Below are 16,886 nucleotides of genomic sequence, written 5' to 3'. Positions count from 1 at the left end.
ATTGTTTGTTTGTTTGTTTGTTTGTTTGTGTTTGTGTGCCCATCTGCCAGTTAGTAACTGCGTGTGTGTGTGGCTGTGTAACATGCATGCACAGCTCCATGTCTGCATGCAAGTGGCGTGTGAGTTTGTGTGTTTGTTTGTGTAAATACTGCATGTCACTAAACTCAGTTTAGAGATGTCTGACTGCCCATCCCCAGGCCCTGCTCCATTAAACAATGCAGAAAAAACATAGCACTCTGGCTCAGGGTCCATTATTAAGTGAAGGATTATAAAATATTAGATGGTAGGGCTTCAACTTTTTAGTGCAGCTCGGGGGACAGCCTTGCTGTTTCTAGTTCCTTGTTACTAACCTGCAGGGCAAAGGGATTGGAGGCAGTCCATGCAGCCACAGTGCCTTAAAAACTAGCCTTTCATTACCTCCTCTTCAGATTCAGCTCTTCCTCTTCTTCAGTAGCATAAAGCAATACTTCACTGAAAAGCTACCTTATGAGTATCGTGCTTGACAATTTTGAGGCTTGCATCTTTGATGAGGAGAGCAGCTATAACTAAAACAGTATACACAAAGATCCTGATACAGTGCCATGAAACAGTATTTTCTCCTTCTCTTCTTCCTTTTTTTGTATATTTGCCATACCCAATTGTTTCAGGTCATCAAATGAATTCTAATATTGGACACAGATAGCCAAAGGAAAGACAAAATGCAGTTTTCAAATAATGTTTTTGTTTAGCAAGGGGAAAAGCTGTTCAAACTTAGCTGCATCTGGGTGCATTTCAATGATATTGGAGACGCAAACCCGAGTGCAGAATTTATAAAATTAGGAGCTGGCTAAGGTGATCCTAATTTTTTTTTTTCATTGTGGAAAACAAAAGTTTTCAAACTTTTCCAGGCCTTAAACCTGATGCGTATTCTCCCTCATAGTAAATCTATAAAAACAAGGCGTTTAGGAAAACAGTGAATAAAAAATTGCTTTTCTAAAAAAGACAAAAATTGCAGTTCAGTATTGAATATTACATAAAATAACCTATATATAAAGTTTCTTTTAATGGCAGAGATGCGGAAATGTGTGCATGTAGCACAGAGCCGTGGCTCAGTGTCTAAGTGTCTTAATGAAAATGTGCGTTGAAGCTATTTAGAATTCTTATCTTGTTTGATCTGCTGCTCACCATAAACAAGCACAAACAGAAGTTTTGGATTTTTAACTGTATTTTCATAAGTTTGACGGCTTTTCATATTGATAAAAACCTCCTGTTTTGGCCATTCATACTAAAAAAAAGTAATGGGATTTCTGCTCTTCTAGAAAATCCTGAATGAGAATTTCCGACCATCAGTTTGTGCCATGTGCCCGAAGGGCACGTAAGGTAATGCAGCAATACAATACATTCAGGGCACCCCAGCAAGTCCACCTCTGCATGGCTCAAGAAAACAGTGGACTAGGAGTGAACTAGTCGAGGTCTAGTCTGATTAAGATGCTTTGGCGTGACCTTAAACAGACCATTCATGTTCGAAAACCAGGGCTATCTCTGTCTAACATTAAAATTTGTTAAGTGTGATTAAAATGCAAAATAACAAAAAAAATCAGGGAAAAAAAAGTTTTCATGGCACTGTAAACTTCTTAAACTGCTTTTGAAGGAAAGTCCAGTTCTTCGGGACACATTTTAAGAGTGTAAACTTATAGTTCTATTGGATGCTAAAGCTACGTTATTATTACGTTATATCTACAGATGCTGCTTGGCCAAGGAGACAATGCAATAAAGCTCCTGGAATACAGTTTTTGTTCTGTTAATGTCAAGTGATCACAGAATATGTAAGAGGGAAGATTTTCTGACTCAGTATATATTTTGTCTTGTCTCCCTCCCATCACCCCCAAGTGTTCATGGCAGATGGCTGCTCCTTCCCGAGCTTGGTTCTGCTCAAGGTTTCTTCCTGTTAAAAGGGAGTTTTCCTTTCCACTTTTGCCAAGTGCTTGCTCATATGGGGTCATCTGATTTTGGGGGTTTTCCCTTTATTATTGTTGGGTTTTTACCTTGGAGTATAAAGTGCCTGATGTGACTGTTGTTGTGTTTTGCAACTATTGAATTGAATTGAATTGAATTGAATTGAATTGAATTTCACCAGCTTCTGAAAACACATCCACTAAATTGGCATAAAAAGAAAGAAAATGATACTTTATGAAGGTTGGTCAACTCTTTTGTTGATGTGAAAAGCCAACCAAAGTGAAAATGACAATGGGAATGAGCAGTGGAAAGATGGCTTATGTAGCAACAGCAGGAATGGTTAGTGGAATTTTGCATATTTTTTTGGTAACTGCAGCTGCCAGTCCCTGCAGCAATAGCAAGTCACAAGCTCTTCAGAGTGTCCTGTCATGCTAACAGGTTCACGTTTGATATCTGAAAGACATGTTTTCAGAGGAGTATTAAGCACTTGCATGCTGCTCTGCAATTTTAGGGATCACTTTGGCTAGTTTAACTTCTCGTCTTTCTTTTTGGTGCCCCTGCTGTTCTTGTCTTCATCCATGTCCCCCTTTGGCCTTCAGCCCCTCTGTCATACATCTTCTCACTTAGCCCATCCAACCCTTCTTGTCTTCACTCCTACTGTTGGAAGGTGTGTCCAATCCGTGTGCCTAATTTCCTCTCTCCAGCACCCTGCCCACCTCCAGTACTCCTCTCTTGTCAGTGATGCAACCTGGTGTAGGTTTTTTTTTTTTTTAATCGGGGTGAGCCCGGTATGACTGGCTTGCATTGCCACAGGTGCCAGCTGCCCCTCATGCTTCAAGCACAAGCACTTAAAGCACTTTAGCTGCACTGCTACTTGTCAATGCATGCAGTTAAAGACAATTGGACCTATCAGCATCTGCATTCCTTTCCTAGGTAATGTCAGATGAAAGAGTGTGATACAGTTTGAAAAACAACAACAACAAAAAACAATACTAACCTATGGAGGAAGAGGAAAAAAATGCAAGAAAGAAAGAAACAAAACTACACCAGGACTTCTGACAGCAAACTTAGAGATCAGCCCCTTTAGAAGTTTTCCATTCAATGCAACTATTTCTTTTCTCTTTTCTTTTGGTTGTTGTTGTTGTTGTTGTTGTTTCTTTGAAAAAACTTGCTTGTATGATCGTACGCCAACAAATCTCCACAAGGTGAACACGGCACCAAATATGCATTCACACAAGTGGTAGGGGGTCTGAGGGAGGAGGTGTGGTCCTCCTCGAGGAGCTTCCTGCCCTGATGCTCTCCTGCGTCCTGTGTAAAGACTTGAAAAGTGGAGAGAGCGCCGACAAAGAATGCTTGCCCAGTAGCTTGGTAGCATAAAAAACATCGGCTGTAAACTTCCTCTAACAGACAGCAACATCTTAGAACCAGCCTGTTGGTGCTATATCCAATCTATTCAAAGACTTGATGTTAAGGGGGAGGACACACATAAAAATATGTTTAAGCTATTCCCTCCCTAATATTTGTGTGTCTTTTTATATATTATTATTATTATTATTATTATTATTAGTAGTAGTATTAGTATTTCCTGGCCAGCTTTGTGTCTGACTAGACATCATGTACAGTACGTAAAAATAAAAAAACCGTATTTATATAAGAAAGAACTATAAGCTGATCCAAACTTCTTATGAACACCAGTGACTCACCAATTGCACAGCAAAAGTCTATGATTCAGTGTACTTTGGGGAATATAATCACTAATGAATGTTTTCTTCTTTTTTTAAATCAACCTTTTCCTTCTGTTGCTCTTTGGATAGCTCTGTGCACATCTACATCAGTCAGACATTCAGATACATCCTCATCGTAGTTCACTGCTTCTTAAGGCCAGTGAACCTCTCACCTCTCAGTAAGTCAGTTCTCTCCATGCACACCCAGCCATCCTGCCCCAGTCTGTTAGCAGAGCCAGGGTCACACTTGTGTAATGTCACCTTTTATCTTTTCCTTTCTTGCTTTTGTTTTCTTCTTGCTGGTAAGACTCTTCTCTGTTCACGGGTAAATGTATTCAAGTTTATCATGCAATGATTTTTTTTTTTATCATAGCTAACTAGAAATCACACAGCTATTATTTTTCTCTGAGAAAGGAGATGATTTTGAATATTTAATGTCTTTTTTTTTTTTTTTAAATAAAAATGCAACACATTTTAAGCTGCTGCCTCAGTTGTGTCTTTTTCCCCACTTCTCTGACTTGTCTTCATCTTAATTTCAGGAACACTATTTTTTTTTTGTGCTCCTGTTTTTTGAATGCAGTTGGGCTCCCTTCAGTCTTGGAATGTGTCAATAAGGATAAAGCAAAGGTTCAATTTGTAAAGAACAAAAATAAATGTGGTGGTGCCAGGCAGGCTGGCAGTGGGCATGAGAGGTTGAAGCAAATTCCTGTGCCCGACCAAGGCAAACAGAGAACAGGTCAAAAGGCAGCGCAGAGCTGCTTGTCCCAGAGAACCGGCTAAAGTTAGAAAAAGGACCTCCACTTTAGATCACTGTGATAACACTGCTCACAAACACACACTGAATATAGCAAAAGTGGTCCGGGAGAGCATCGACACAGCCTCTGCCAATCATGTCCTGATGAAGCTGTTATTATTATTCTCATGTTTTCTCCACCTTACAGTGCACAAAACAAGCCTGCTTGTGGGGAAAGAAATGTCAGGAGCACATAGCTGAGGTTAATGTTTTTATTAAATATATCACCATTTTTTTCTCTCTTTCTCTTATATCTCAATTACAAAAGTGTACATACACACGAGTGAGCAGTTAGTCACTTTGGAATAGACTCACATAAACAATAATTCTCTCTCCAACAGCAGCATGTGGCTAGAGTCGAGCCAGCGCACACAGCAGGGCTCTTTTTTTCTCTCTTTTTTTCTTGTTGGTCAGAGAGGAATGGCAACATGTATAAAGTAGCAAATCTTTTTTTATGACATCTACACAGGTGACAACAGACACGTAAATATCGGAGGTAGGTAAATGTTGAAATACCCGTCTGAGAGGCGGCGAATGTGAGCAGCCGCCGCCTGTGATGTTATCTGCATCCCCACGGGATCATGGGGAACGTTTTCTGAGTATTTAAGGAGTTCCCGACTGAGAATTTTGCATTCACTGACAAAAAATAATAAAAAGACAGCAACAACACAAAGACAAAAACGAGGACAAACTGGAACATTAAAAAGATACAGCATTCAGAAATACTTCTAAATGACATTTGGTCACTCAGTGCTTTTGTTCTTGCTTGGTTCATCAAGCAAACCTCCAAACAACTCCTTAAGGGTAGAGCGAGCTCAACTCAGCAATGGAGCTACTTAGGGCCAAGATACATATATACACTTTATACATGTAGATAAAAATAATAATTATAATATAACAATAACAATAAGGCAACGCAAGATGATATAAATACTTATGAAATAATTACAAATAAAATGCAATACAATTGAAATAAATAAGGCTGAAGAGTAAATACATTAATATTAAAATCTACTTTTCAGAAAAAACAAAAATATATTTTCTCTCTTTGGGATGGGTGTTTGAAGAAGGAGGAGGTGGGGGGTAGGGGATCGGGGTGGTTGGGACCCACAGTCCCGCAATGACAGTGTACCTGAATTAAACACCACCATGGACAAGAGCAATAAATAAACAGATATTAAAATAAAGGAAACATCAGTGGCTTGCGTCTTCTTTTTCTTCTTCTTCTCATGCGATCCGCTTCAGTGGTTGATCTCTTTAAGGGCATTCGGCACCTGCAGGCAGTTCTGTCGAACCTAAAATCCTCTTGCCATTCCAGGAATTCACACACCAGCATCGACCCCTCTGTCCGTCCAGCGAGGATTCACACTGTGCAGAGAAAGGGAAGAAGAAACCCTCTTATTCAGTGCCTTTGTTGGGTACACACACACACACACACATACAACAAAATCTCTCATTCACCCACAATTATATTACAGCAGGGTATTGGGAGCTCTCTCTCTCTCTCTCTCTCTCTCTCTCTCTCTCACACACACACACACACACACACACACACAGTCCTTTTACTGAAGGTACCAACCTGCTTGGGTTTGTAAAGCCCGTTTTTGTCACAGTTGGGGAGGTAGAATCTGGTTAACTTGTCCCCTAACTTCTGCTGGGATTTGGCAATCTTTTCCAAAGCCGTCTGCAGCTCTAGGTGACAGGGCCCCTGCACAGCACACACAGGATGGAGATGGGTTAATCTCAGTTGATACAAACAAAGTATAATCAGCTGCGTCTCATTATCAGCAAGCACGTGGGCTGACATAAAACTACATATCAAACTTGTAATAATAAGTCTTCAATAAATTCAATAAGTCTGCAGACACACACACACGCACACATTTTCCATTATTTCAAACAGCACACGAGCGCGCCCTTGTGGCGCACCAGCCGTCTCTCAAACCTCCCAAAGAAACTTTTAGCAACACATCGCAGTGAGGATTTTCAGCACAGTAATGCGGACCCAGTGTCAGTACCTGCTCTATCAGCTTCTTGCGGATGGCGATGAGTTTGGCTTTCATGCTCTCCTGAGCGTCGGCGGCAGCCCGCGGGTCGTACGGCCTGCCGTGACCGGGGAGATAGTGGCTGTAGCCGGGGTCCGAGGTGATGGCTGCGTTGTCCATCTCCAACGGCTCTGGCTCTTCCTGATCTGGAGAGAAAACATGAATGAATGAATGAATGAATGAATGAATGAATGAATGAATGAGTGCGACTGTAAAAGATCCCAATGTTGAGGGTTTGCTGAGATGATCTGAAACACTGATGGAGAATGTGGAGGTGATAGGCCTTACCTTGTGTCTGGGGCTCGGGGGTGGGCTCAGGCACAGGGCTCTCCGTGCACACGGCTTGTCCGCGGGTGAGGGAGTGCAGAGGCCGGGGGTCGCCGGGTCTCGGCACGCACCTCAGCCCGGAGCCGCACGGCGCCGTGTAGATCCCGCACAGCTCCCCTGCTTTCAGAGCGCAGGCGAGGCAGCATCCACAGCCGGGCTCCCGCAACACCTCGGCGCATCCGGGCGCCACCGCTGGACACTGGCTCAGCTTCTCCGGAGTACACGGGGCGCAGCGAATCGGCTCTGGCCCCACCACCGGGGACCCCAGCGTCCCTGTGAGCAGCACGGAGCACAGAGCCGCCGTCACGACGTGTCCTACGCATAATCCAGCCACGGCCAGCATTGTTATCTGGATACTAAATATGAAATGTAGCGCAAGGCAGAGATGATGATCAGAGGTACGAGCCGGGTCGCCTCCTGCTCCTCAGTTGTGTCTTTCGTTTGATTTTGGGAAAATGTCTAACTGTGCGTTGCGCGCAGCCGTATTTATAGCCGGCTCCTCTGCGAGTCTTTGACGCGTCGGCGTTATGAATGATTTCTGAAAAGAAGGTGTAATGATACGATGGGCTCTCATTGGTCCGTCCACGTCCGGTCAGGCAGCTCATTTGAATACAACATTCGCGTCAATATTTAGTTTGGAACAGGCAGCGCTTTTTGCGTGTACCGCCGATGAGTGACGACACCAGTGTTTGCTGTTGCAATCAAGGACCCCCTTTCCTCACCCGGGTGCCACACTGAACTCCAGAGTACCACATTAAAGTAACAAGGCGCGGGCAATGAGTTATCAGCGCCGTTTTTCTCTTGTTTCTTTTTGTTTTTCTATAAGTTGTGAAGAGGACACGCATGAACTGACTGAGGGGAGAAATAGTTCCTTGTTTTTTGGAGTGGGGGGCTTTGCTGCAGATGACCTCCTCTGGAACAACACTGACTATTCATGAATTGGTCCATTCATAATAGGCTTTTATTAATTGTCCTCAACAAACTTCTTACACAACTTTGGAGAAGAAGCAAAAATAACAACAATGGGCGCAAATTACGCACGCCCACGCTGAGCGCCTGGAGCGTGGGCCTTCCGAGAGCGAACCGGTGGCTCTAATTTTGACATGAGAAAGCATCGGAGCGTTGCGAGGAGATAATAAAACTCCAGTTTCAGAAATTGCTCCGTGAAACGGGGTCGCCGTTTGGAGGGCTCGGGACTCTGTATGCGATCCCCGTCTACCCCTCGTGCGCGCACTGGAGACGCCTTTGAGTTTCATCCAGGAAATGTCCCGTCGTAATTATCTGTTTCCGGGGATAATAATAGACCAATGCTTTTGAATGGGGGCTAGCCTGACGTGGCCGCAGACACGTCCCAGGCCTCCCAGCCGCTCTCTGGGGACTTTGATGGTCCCACAGTGGACGACATGCACATTTTCACGGCTTGCTGCAAGGTATTTTCAGTCCTGTCACTGCATGTGAGAATGTTCCCTCCAAAAGACCCCCCCCCCCCCCTCCTCCCCCAGCACACACACACACACACACACACACACACACTAAAGGAAAAACAGATTTTCCTTTCCCAGTGCACACTGCCCCCTATTTAAAAACCCTCTTTACACGCTATGATAAATTATCACCTAATATCTGACTTTCTGATGCAATGCCCTGCATGGTGTCATTATCTCTATGTAACTGCTTTGTGAGATTGCATCATCTGCCAATTGGTTTAACAGCCACTCAAACTCATTGCCCAGATTTCTGTTCCTCCAAGCCCTGGGGTGAAATAAAGATTTGGGGGACTCGTAGCTAACAAGCTGAAGTCCCGTTTGAATGTAATATGTGGATCCTGGGGTTTATTTGAGCTGGTTGTCCTCCTCTGGAAATTTTGAACATCCAATTCACTTTTTTGCGCACATTTTTGTAAAGAAAACATAAAAATCAGTAGCAAGGTGTCAGTTCAATACTGCATTCATATGCTACAGTAAACAATGTGCTTTTATATAATTTTCCAATAAATACTCATTCTCAACTTCTCTGATTTGATATCATCCCTGCTGAGTCCACATGAGTAGAGAGTTTCTTTACTTCTCGTTTGGGGAGGCCACTTGTTTAAATGTGTTTTTAACCTCTTTTTATAAGTGAACACATAAAGCCCCAGATTTATTATATGTTTTGGCATATTTTGAAAACACATCTCGACTACATTACTGATTCTGACCCAAAAAAAAACTGAAAGGGAAAATTTTTGATCTTGAATTCATGGTCTCAGAAGATACTTTCAGGTCTTCTTGAACAAAACATGATATGAAGCAATGTCCAAGCATGGCGCAGTTTAAAAAGCGGTTTAAGGATATGGTTTTTTACAGGGTACAGGGAAGGGTAGAGATTTGATAGGGTGTTCTTGTCTAACATTTTCATGTGTGTGTGGGTGCACGGGTATGTTGGTATGGGTATATATATATATATTTGTAGGTTGTGTATCCTTGAGGTGAAAATGTGTATATGTGCGTATGTGTATATACGTATGTATGGATAGACAGAAACATATATGTATATATAAAAAATAAAAAAAATTAAAAAAATTACACATGCCATATAATGTAATTGCAAGGAGGTATTTTTGTAGTCTATTGATACTATATAGTGGAAAAGGGGTGGGATTAAATAAGCTTATGCTTCTTTCTCCTCCTTTTTGAACATGAACTTTATTTGGAGTTGTGGTTGCTCGTTTTCCTTTTGTTTTGCTTTGTTCATTTGTCTCTTTTAATTCTATTTTGTTGTACTTTTTCAACATGTTCAAAATAAAGATTCAATCAATCAATCAATCAAACATATTCAATATGTGAATTATGGTTCCATTACGAAAACGAACTAATTCTGGGCCACGTACAGCCCACTTTGAGCTCAAGTGGGTAAAACACCCATTTCTGTTCTTGTAAAGAAGTTTAACCAAACTTTTTTACCTTGGAAAATAAAAAGGATATTTCTATAGGAGATACTAAAAAACAGCAATCTTTTTGTCGTGTAATTGTTTGTAATTGTTTGTCTGTTACTCAGTTACTTTGTTGTTATATGAATGGCCATGGGGCAAGTCTTTATCAGTAGTAAAAGCTGAAAGCCATGTTAAATACAGTTAGAAATCCAAAATTTATGTCCTCTAAAGCGTTTCCAAAAACCATCCAGTGGGCCTCATTAGAGTCTTTGCCGGGCCAGTCCTGGTCCTTGGACCTGGTTTAGGGTGAAGCAGAACTTTAGTGTGTGTTTCCATGTGTGATGTTCAAGTTGGTATGGATGTGAGTGTCCGATGTCCTCAGTTTCAACATGAGATGACAATGACCAAAATTATAAACTCGAGGGCTTGAAAACAGGACAAACCAAAAGGTGACGTCAATAGTCCATCTGGTAACAGACCAGTGAGGTTTAAACATAGTGGTATTTATGTACGATATTTAAAAACTTTATTAAGTACTCAAATGCCTTTACTCTACTCCCACGCAGCACTTTATTGTATGCACTTTAGTCACTTGTTGTTAGCACTATGACCATATTAGTTTTTCCTTGTTCGACATAAACATAAAGACTTGAGGAGCCGAGGGATCAAACCACTGGCCTTCTGATGGCTTCTGAAGTCTGGGTGACCCCCTGAGCCACAGCAGCTCCTTTTACGAGGGTTAAAAGGACAGAGGCAGCATTCAGGCCATTCACCAATAAAACACGTGCACATGTGCAGCTTATACACTATGTCCTACAGGATGTCCTAATGGTGTTTATTTTTTCTCACTCTCACAGGACAGGAAGTCCTTTGACAGCATCCTTTCTCGACTTAGAGTTGGCAAAACATATTTTTTTTCTTTTGCAAGGGCTGTACAGCATTTTATTTTATGTTTACTTGTATTTTATTTATCTCATATATCACTTTGAGAGTTGCACTTGATTGCATTTAATTCACAGTTTTGAGTAGGCAGGAGATAAATGCTGGTTTGATAAGCTGACTGGGAAACAGAAACATCACAATTCAGCCCAAATTATCTTACAGTCCATGTTTGTTTATTTTGGTCTCATAGTTGTGAGGCTATTACTAACTGAATATGAGGAACACCTTTTTAATCTTAAAAAAAATTGGCTAGTGCATAAAGGGTTGAAACTGTCAGACAATTAGTTCAATCCTAACGAGCTACTACACAGGAAAGCAGCTCACATCTAAGGTCCTTTAATGTTCCTGACAAAAGTTCAGCTGTCTCTGGGGCTTTGAACCATAATCCATAGTCACTGTGCACATAATACAGTATCCCATTAATCTAATGTAATGTCAGCATAACAAAACAGTCCTGGTGTAAAGTTTAAAAAACAAAAACTCCTATAAAGCTTTTTAAACTTTACAGGAGTATATAGTTTACAAGAGTGTATAATTTCATATCAAAGGATTTTAACCAAGTTTTCAAACAGTTCGATATCATTTTATTCATAATGCTGCAGAGTAGTACTCATAATATTGGACATTATTTTACAGATGCAGTGCCAGTGCTATTAGCAGTACATTTCCACGTATTAATGTTATTACTGCAACCAAGGAGGTTATGCTTTTGGTAGTTTTTGTGTGCATGCGTGCCATTCTGTCTGCAAACATAGTTTTGAACGAATTCTGATAAAACTTTGTATGGGTGTAGAGTTCGGTCATGTTATGATCCATGAACATGTGACTTACTTCCACCAAGGTCTCCGAAGTCAGCTTACTGTAATGATTTATAGGTGAAAACTGGACAAACTTCTAACTTTGAAAATATAAGGTGGTGTGTGTTGTAAAAATATATACAAAGCATCGTATAATGATTTAAAATGTCATGTCACATCTGACCTCTGACCTCTCCTTCAAGGTCAATAAATTAACCTGAAGGTCAAAGTTATAATAATGCAATATAGAGCTATTTAAAACCATGTTTCTTCCTGCCATTGTTTAAATTGACACCATATAGATGTATAAGGAATGATATCTAGGAATAATATAGGGATAAACATAATGTTAGTTTGGACCTCTGACTTCTGCTTCAAGGTCAAATTAGCCCAACCTTTCATAAAATGTCTTTTATCTGCAAAACAGAGCCTAAAATTCTGCAGCTCAAGTTATTCATGTCCACTTATTTACAAATCAGTTATCCATGACCTACTCCTGCATCACCAGTGCGTCACTGTGTAATAACAGTAAACATCTGTCATGCTTCCCTTATCTGAGTTTTACTCCACTACAAATTTCTTAAAGTATGTTTAAAGAGAACAAAGAAAACAGCATGAATAGATACAAAATACAATACTATTCACTTAAAAGTAAATACTTCCCAGGGAGTGAAGTGCTTCCTGTTCTGTTTGTTTTTTTAACAAAGTCACCAAATGAGCAGACATAAAGTTGTGCTGAACATTTTTTTAACTTCAGTGTTAACTGCCACTTATCTCCCCTGCTGCCAGTTTACCTGTTCAAACAATACACTGTCATCAAAGTTATGAAAGTCATGTTTCCTGGGGTATGTGCAGCATCTGTCCTCAGCTGAACTGTGATTTCAGGATGATGCTTGCAGTCTATGTCCTTGTGAGGGAATCTGGTCTCCAGGGTTGCTGGGAGCTGGCTGCACTTTTTATTTTCATGTGACCCAAATGTTCTTTGCTTTTTTAAAAAAATAATAAAGAATGTTCCTTAACCCTAAACAGTTCAAAATATTTTTTTACAAGCCCCCAAATGCCCCTGTTTAAAGCTGGTCCTTGTGATACTGTGTGATATTGCCTTACATAGCTTTAAAGCACACATCTGTGTAATTAAAGGTTGATATAAAGTGGGAGAGACATGAGGCATTAAAACATGTGAAGTATTCTCATAGAAAAGCTACATGTGGTAGCTGCCAGGCTGTGTGGGGTTTTCTTCTGCTGTCAGATCAGAGAGGCGGACTGGTCAAACAGAGCAGAGTTATCTCAGGTCAGAGTCGGCCCTACTTTTTCAAAAACACACGAACGCAGCCAGATCCCTAACAAGCCGGAGACCCTGAACACAAAGCCCCCCTCCCCGTGTGCTTTCTGCAGGGTTTGTGTTTGGGAGATCCACGATAAGAAGGGCTTTCTATCTCTTTCAGGTGTCACATGATGAGGAGATCAAACGGCACATGGCATTGAACGTCCCAAGACTGGAATGTTTACCTTTGACAAAGAGCAACGGGAAAAACAGTCTGGTTCTGTCAGGAGCTACTCACGCCCACATATATACGCAAGCACACACTGACACATACACAAACACGCATGCTGGTCCCCCAGATTCACTTAAGGTGATTTAAACCTTGCCCTCTTGAGGGCGTCGGGAGAGGCGGGTGGAGGGGGGAGGATTCCACGACAGAAGGGATGAGAAAAACAGGGCTGTTTGCAATCACACCCACTCAAGGAACGCACACCTGCACGAGCGCTGACGCTGAAAGTTCTCTGAGGTTTACATACAGCACTGTGCAAAAGTTTTACATCCACTTAATGTGTTTAGATTCTCATCTGTCACACATTAACACCATCAGTACGTGTTTGTTATTAATCAGGCAACATCTGTGGCATGATGACACAGGAGTACTGCAACAGATGGTCTGGCCCCCACAGTACTCTCTCCATGAGTCAGTCCAGGATTACATGAGAATACGATAACAAATTCAACAAAGTCATCCCAAAGGACCCAACAAGAAACACCATGCAAGAGGAAAATGCATGCTGCCTTATAGTCAAAGGCTGTTCACAGTAAATATTGATTGAATAACATGTTGTTTTTTTCTCTTTTTTACAAAATTATGAGATTTATACTTGTCTTTTATTTACTCTGTTCAGCTCTTTTCAACATTGTATTAATTGTCAGTCAGCTGTGCAGGACCTGGAATCACCCTAATCTCAAATCTAAGCTTTTGTTGAGACAAAAGCTTCTATACAAATAAAGTTATATAAACGAATTCTGAAAACACAGACTGCATATAACAGAGGAACGTAACTTTCAGCTATGAAAAATGAAAAGAACGTGGAAGTAGCTGTATTCTTTCCAATGGCCAGCAGGAGACAGATTGTCTGAATTCAAAATAAGTCAGATTGTATAGAAGTCTATATGAAAATGGCCCTTGACTGCTTTGATCTGTGACCTAAGCAAACTCTTATATCCTAGATGCTGTTCATTTTGTAATTTGTGGTCCCTATTAGAGTAAAGAAAGGGTGTAAAAGAGCACACCCACCACTTTAATCACACTCTAGATCTTGTTTTAACATATGAACAGTGTTTCCTGAAAACCGTCTCTGTTCTGATCATTTCAGAACATTGACAACATGACAACATTTAAATCTGATGTCTTTCTGAAAGCGCTGTAACTAAGTTTAAGAATATAATCCAAACACTGTTATCGTCTTCAATGCCCTGTACCAACACAGAGCAGAGCAGCTACCTGAACACTACTCCAACAGAAGTCAATTATCTTGTTAATAATTTTACTGCCTCACTACGTATGACACTGGATACTGTAGCTTCTGTGAAAAATAGAGCCTCAAATCAGAAGTACTTCCTGGTATAATTCTCAAACACGTAGCCTAAAACAGACAAGTCGTAAGCCGGAGGGGAAATCGCGTGTCACAAATTTAGAAGATCATCATTTAGCCTGGAGAAATAGTTTGTTGCTTTATAAGAAAGCCCTCCGTAAAGCTAGAACATCTTATTATTTATCAATGATTGAGGAAAATAAGAACAATCGTTGCAGACCAATCTCCAACTTTCTTTTCATATGAAAAATTCTTTTTGAATGAGTAGTTGTCAAACAGCTAACAGTTTGTCTGCAGAGGAATAGGTTATTTAAAGAGTTTCAGTCAGACACAGTGACCCATGGCACAAATGACAAAGAGATCTTGTGACATAATTATCCACACTTGTTACCGTCATAACACTGACATCTTGATTGATGTCTTGGGGATGAGAATTTCATTTCAATTTAATTATTCACTTTTATTTACATAGCGCCAAATCACATCAACAGTCCCCTCAAAGCGCTTTATAACATAGGGTAAAGACTGTACAATAATACAGCAAAAACCCCAAAAATTAGCTGGTTGGCTATGAGCAAACAGTCGGTGACAGTGGAAAGAAAAACTCCCTTTTAACGGGAAGAAACCTTCAGCAGAACCAGGCTCAGGGAAGTTTACCCATCTGGCTCAGTGCGGTGTGAGAGGAGGGAGACGGGACAAAAACCACACTAGAGAATGAGATGGAAATTCCCTTCAGTGGGTCTCAACTAATAATTAGCCATTCAGTCTTGATGACATCATCTGTTAGCCTCCTAAAATCCACCAAGCACTTCTGCAAGTAGGAATTTTGTTTGGTTGAAGCTGGTCAATCTAACACCCATAAGTTACCGTATCTGTGACTGGAAGACTATTTACTTCACGGTTATCACATATTATAAAAAATATGCATTCAGTGTCTTATCGTTTCATCAGCCTCAATTATGTCTTATCTTTTCATTTTACATAAGAACAAAAAGGAAGTGTTTTGATAGCAATAATAAAAAACGAACAACCTTTCATGACAGGCATAAAGATACAACAATGTGGGCAAATCTGTGTCTATACAGTCATACTATACATTATTACTTACAGCTTATGGTGCAAAACAATCACCAGATTCTTACATGGCTGTGGATGGTGGTTAATGATTGTTGGGTTTTCTCTGAATCTAATATTGTATGATCTACTGTGCAACATAAAGCACCTTAAGGCGACTGTTGTTGTGATTTGGCGCTATATAAATAAAATTGAATTGAATTGAATAATGCTACTCTCTATCTACTTCTCCTGAAAAACTGCTTGAATTGCCTCTATGTACTTATTATTGTCTTCATGCACAATAATAGTAATCACAGTGAACTTTATATTTTAAAGGCTCTATAGAATTACAAATGGAACCTCCAACTATCCAGTAATCCTCTTTGTGCCAGCACTAAAACTCCCTTTTATCAGGAAGAATCCTCTGGAAATACCAGGTACAGGATGAGGAGAAAGCAGTGAGAGAACAAAAGAGTGTAGAGGTAACAAATAACATTCAATGCAACAAACAATCGAAGCGTGGCTGGATAGTGAGGCCATTAACCACAGAGCAGGAACACGCAGCTCTGCAGCCTGAGATACCTGCAGAAAGGAACAAGGAGACTGGACAGAGAGGGAGAATCACAGACTGTGGGAGAGATGGCTAACAGTGCATCTATGATCTCTGGTAAGACATATGTTCAGGAGTGTACAGTAAGGTAATAAACAGACTCAAGTTTATGCTCAGAAATTTCAGCTCAGTCTTCAGTTGCTGCTCAGGAGGGCGGGTTGTCTCCCAATCAGAATGTTGGAGGTTCGATCCTCGTCTCCTCTAGTTCTTGGACAAGATGCTGAACTCTGAGTTGCTTCCAATGCATCCATGTGAGGGTGTTAATGTTATGTTAAATGTGTGCGCGAATGAAGTTTTCAGAAGAAAGTACCTTGAGTGTTCAAATAGAAAAGTGCCATATACAGTCCATCTTTCTTAGGTCTGAAACTGCAGAGATGTCAGCAGGATCAATCAAAGTAGTGAAAACCTGGAAATGTTTGATTGAGATGCAGACGATCCCTCAAGAAACGTCTCCACAATATGGGGAGCCCATCCAAAGCAATCCATGCCACAGAAAAATCTGTTTAGGAAATCATTCATACTTCTCACCATGTATGAGGCAAGGGGAACACACTTATAAACACATATTGTCTATAATGTTTACGCAATTTGCAAAGCTGTTCGTGTCTTTATCTTACTTTTTTTTAATGTAGCCTATATCTAATATATCTATATCTAATGGCCACATTTGTTTCATTTACTTTTTTATAGTATTATTTTTATCTAAATAAAAAAGAAACAAAAAGAAAACAGCAGAGATTCTAAAAACACCAACACCAAACTGACATCCAACTTACAACAAGTTTTGGTGAGGTCCAAAACAAACAGCTGTCCTGATTTACCCTCTGCCAGATCCAAATTCTTTACAGTGTGTTTCTAGAGGAAGGTTTTGCATCATTTGATGT

At 40.6% G+C, this 16,886-nt stretch overlaps 1 protein-coding gene across 1 annotated transcript; it reads right to left on the bottom strand.

The window, feature by feature from the left end:
- Positions 1-4,650: 4,650 nt before the first annotated feature.
- Positions 4,651-7,338, bottom strand: igfbp1a (insulin-like growth factor binding protein 1a). Its single transcript, XM_085436395.1, has 4 exons — positions 6,786-7,338; positions 6,471-6,643; positions 6,032-6,160; positions 4,651-5,820 (listed from the first exon to the last, which is right to left on the bottom strand). Exons 1-4 carry the CDS (start codon positions 7,165-7,167, stop codon positions 5,710-5,712), a joined length of 795 nt encoding a protein of 264 aa, XP_085292521.1. The 5' UTR covers positions 7,168-7,338; the 3' UTR covers positions 4,651-5,709.
- Between the last annotated feature and the right edge of the window lie 9,548 nt (positions 7,339-16,886).

Source organism: Copadichromis virginalis, linkage group LG17 (genome assembly GCF_057382275.1).
Source record: "Copadichromis virginalis isolate Kocher_CV1m ecotype Utaka linkage group LG17, C_Virginalis_male_GT1.1, whole genome shotgun sequence".
Taxonomy (NCBI): Eukaryota; Metazoa; Chordata; class Actinopteri; order Cichliformes; family Cichlidae; genus Copadichromis; species Copadichromis virginalis.
This window is presented reverse-complemented; position numbering and strand designations above follow the sequence as displayed.

Coding starts and splice junctions, on each gene's coding strand:
- igfbp1a (XM_085436395.1), bottom strand. CDS start 7,167: ATGCTGGCCGTGGCTGGATTATGCGTAGGACACGTCGTGACGGCGGCT. Junction 6,161..6,470: donor GCAAGAAGCTGATAGAGCAG/GTACTGACACTG, acceptor TGTGCTGTGCAG/GGGCCCTGTCACCTAGAGCT. Junction 5,821..6,031: donor GGCTTTACAAACCCAAGCAG/GTTGGTACCTTC, acceptor TTCTCTGCACAG/TGTGAATCCTCGCTGGACGG.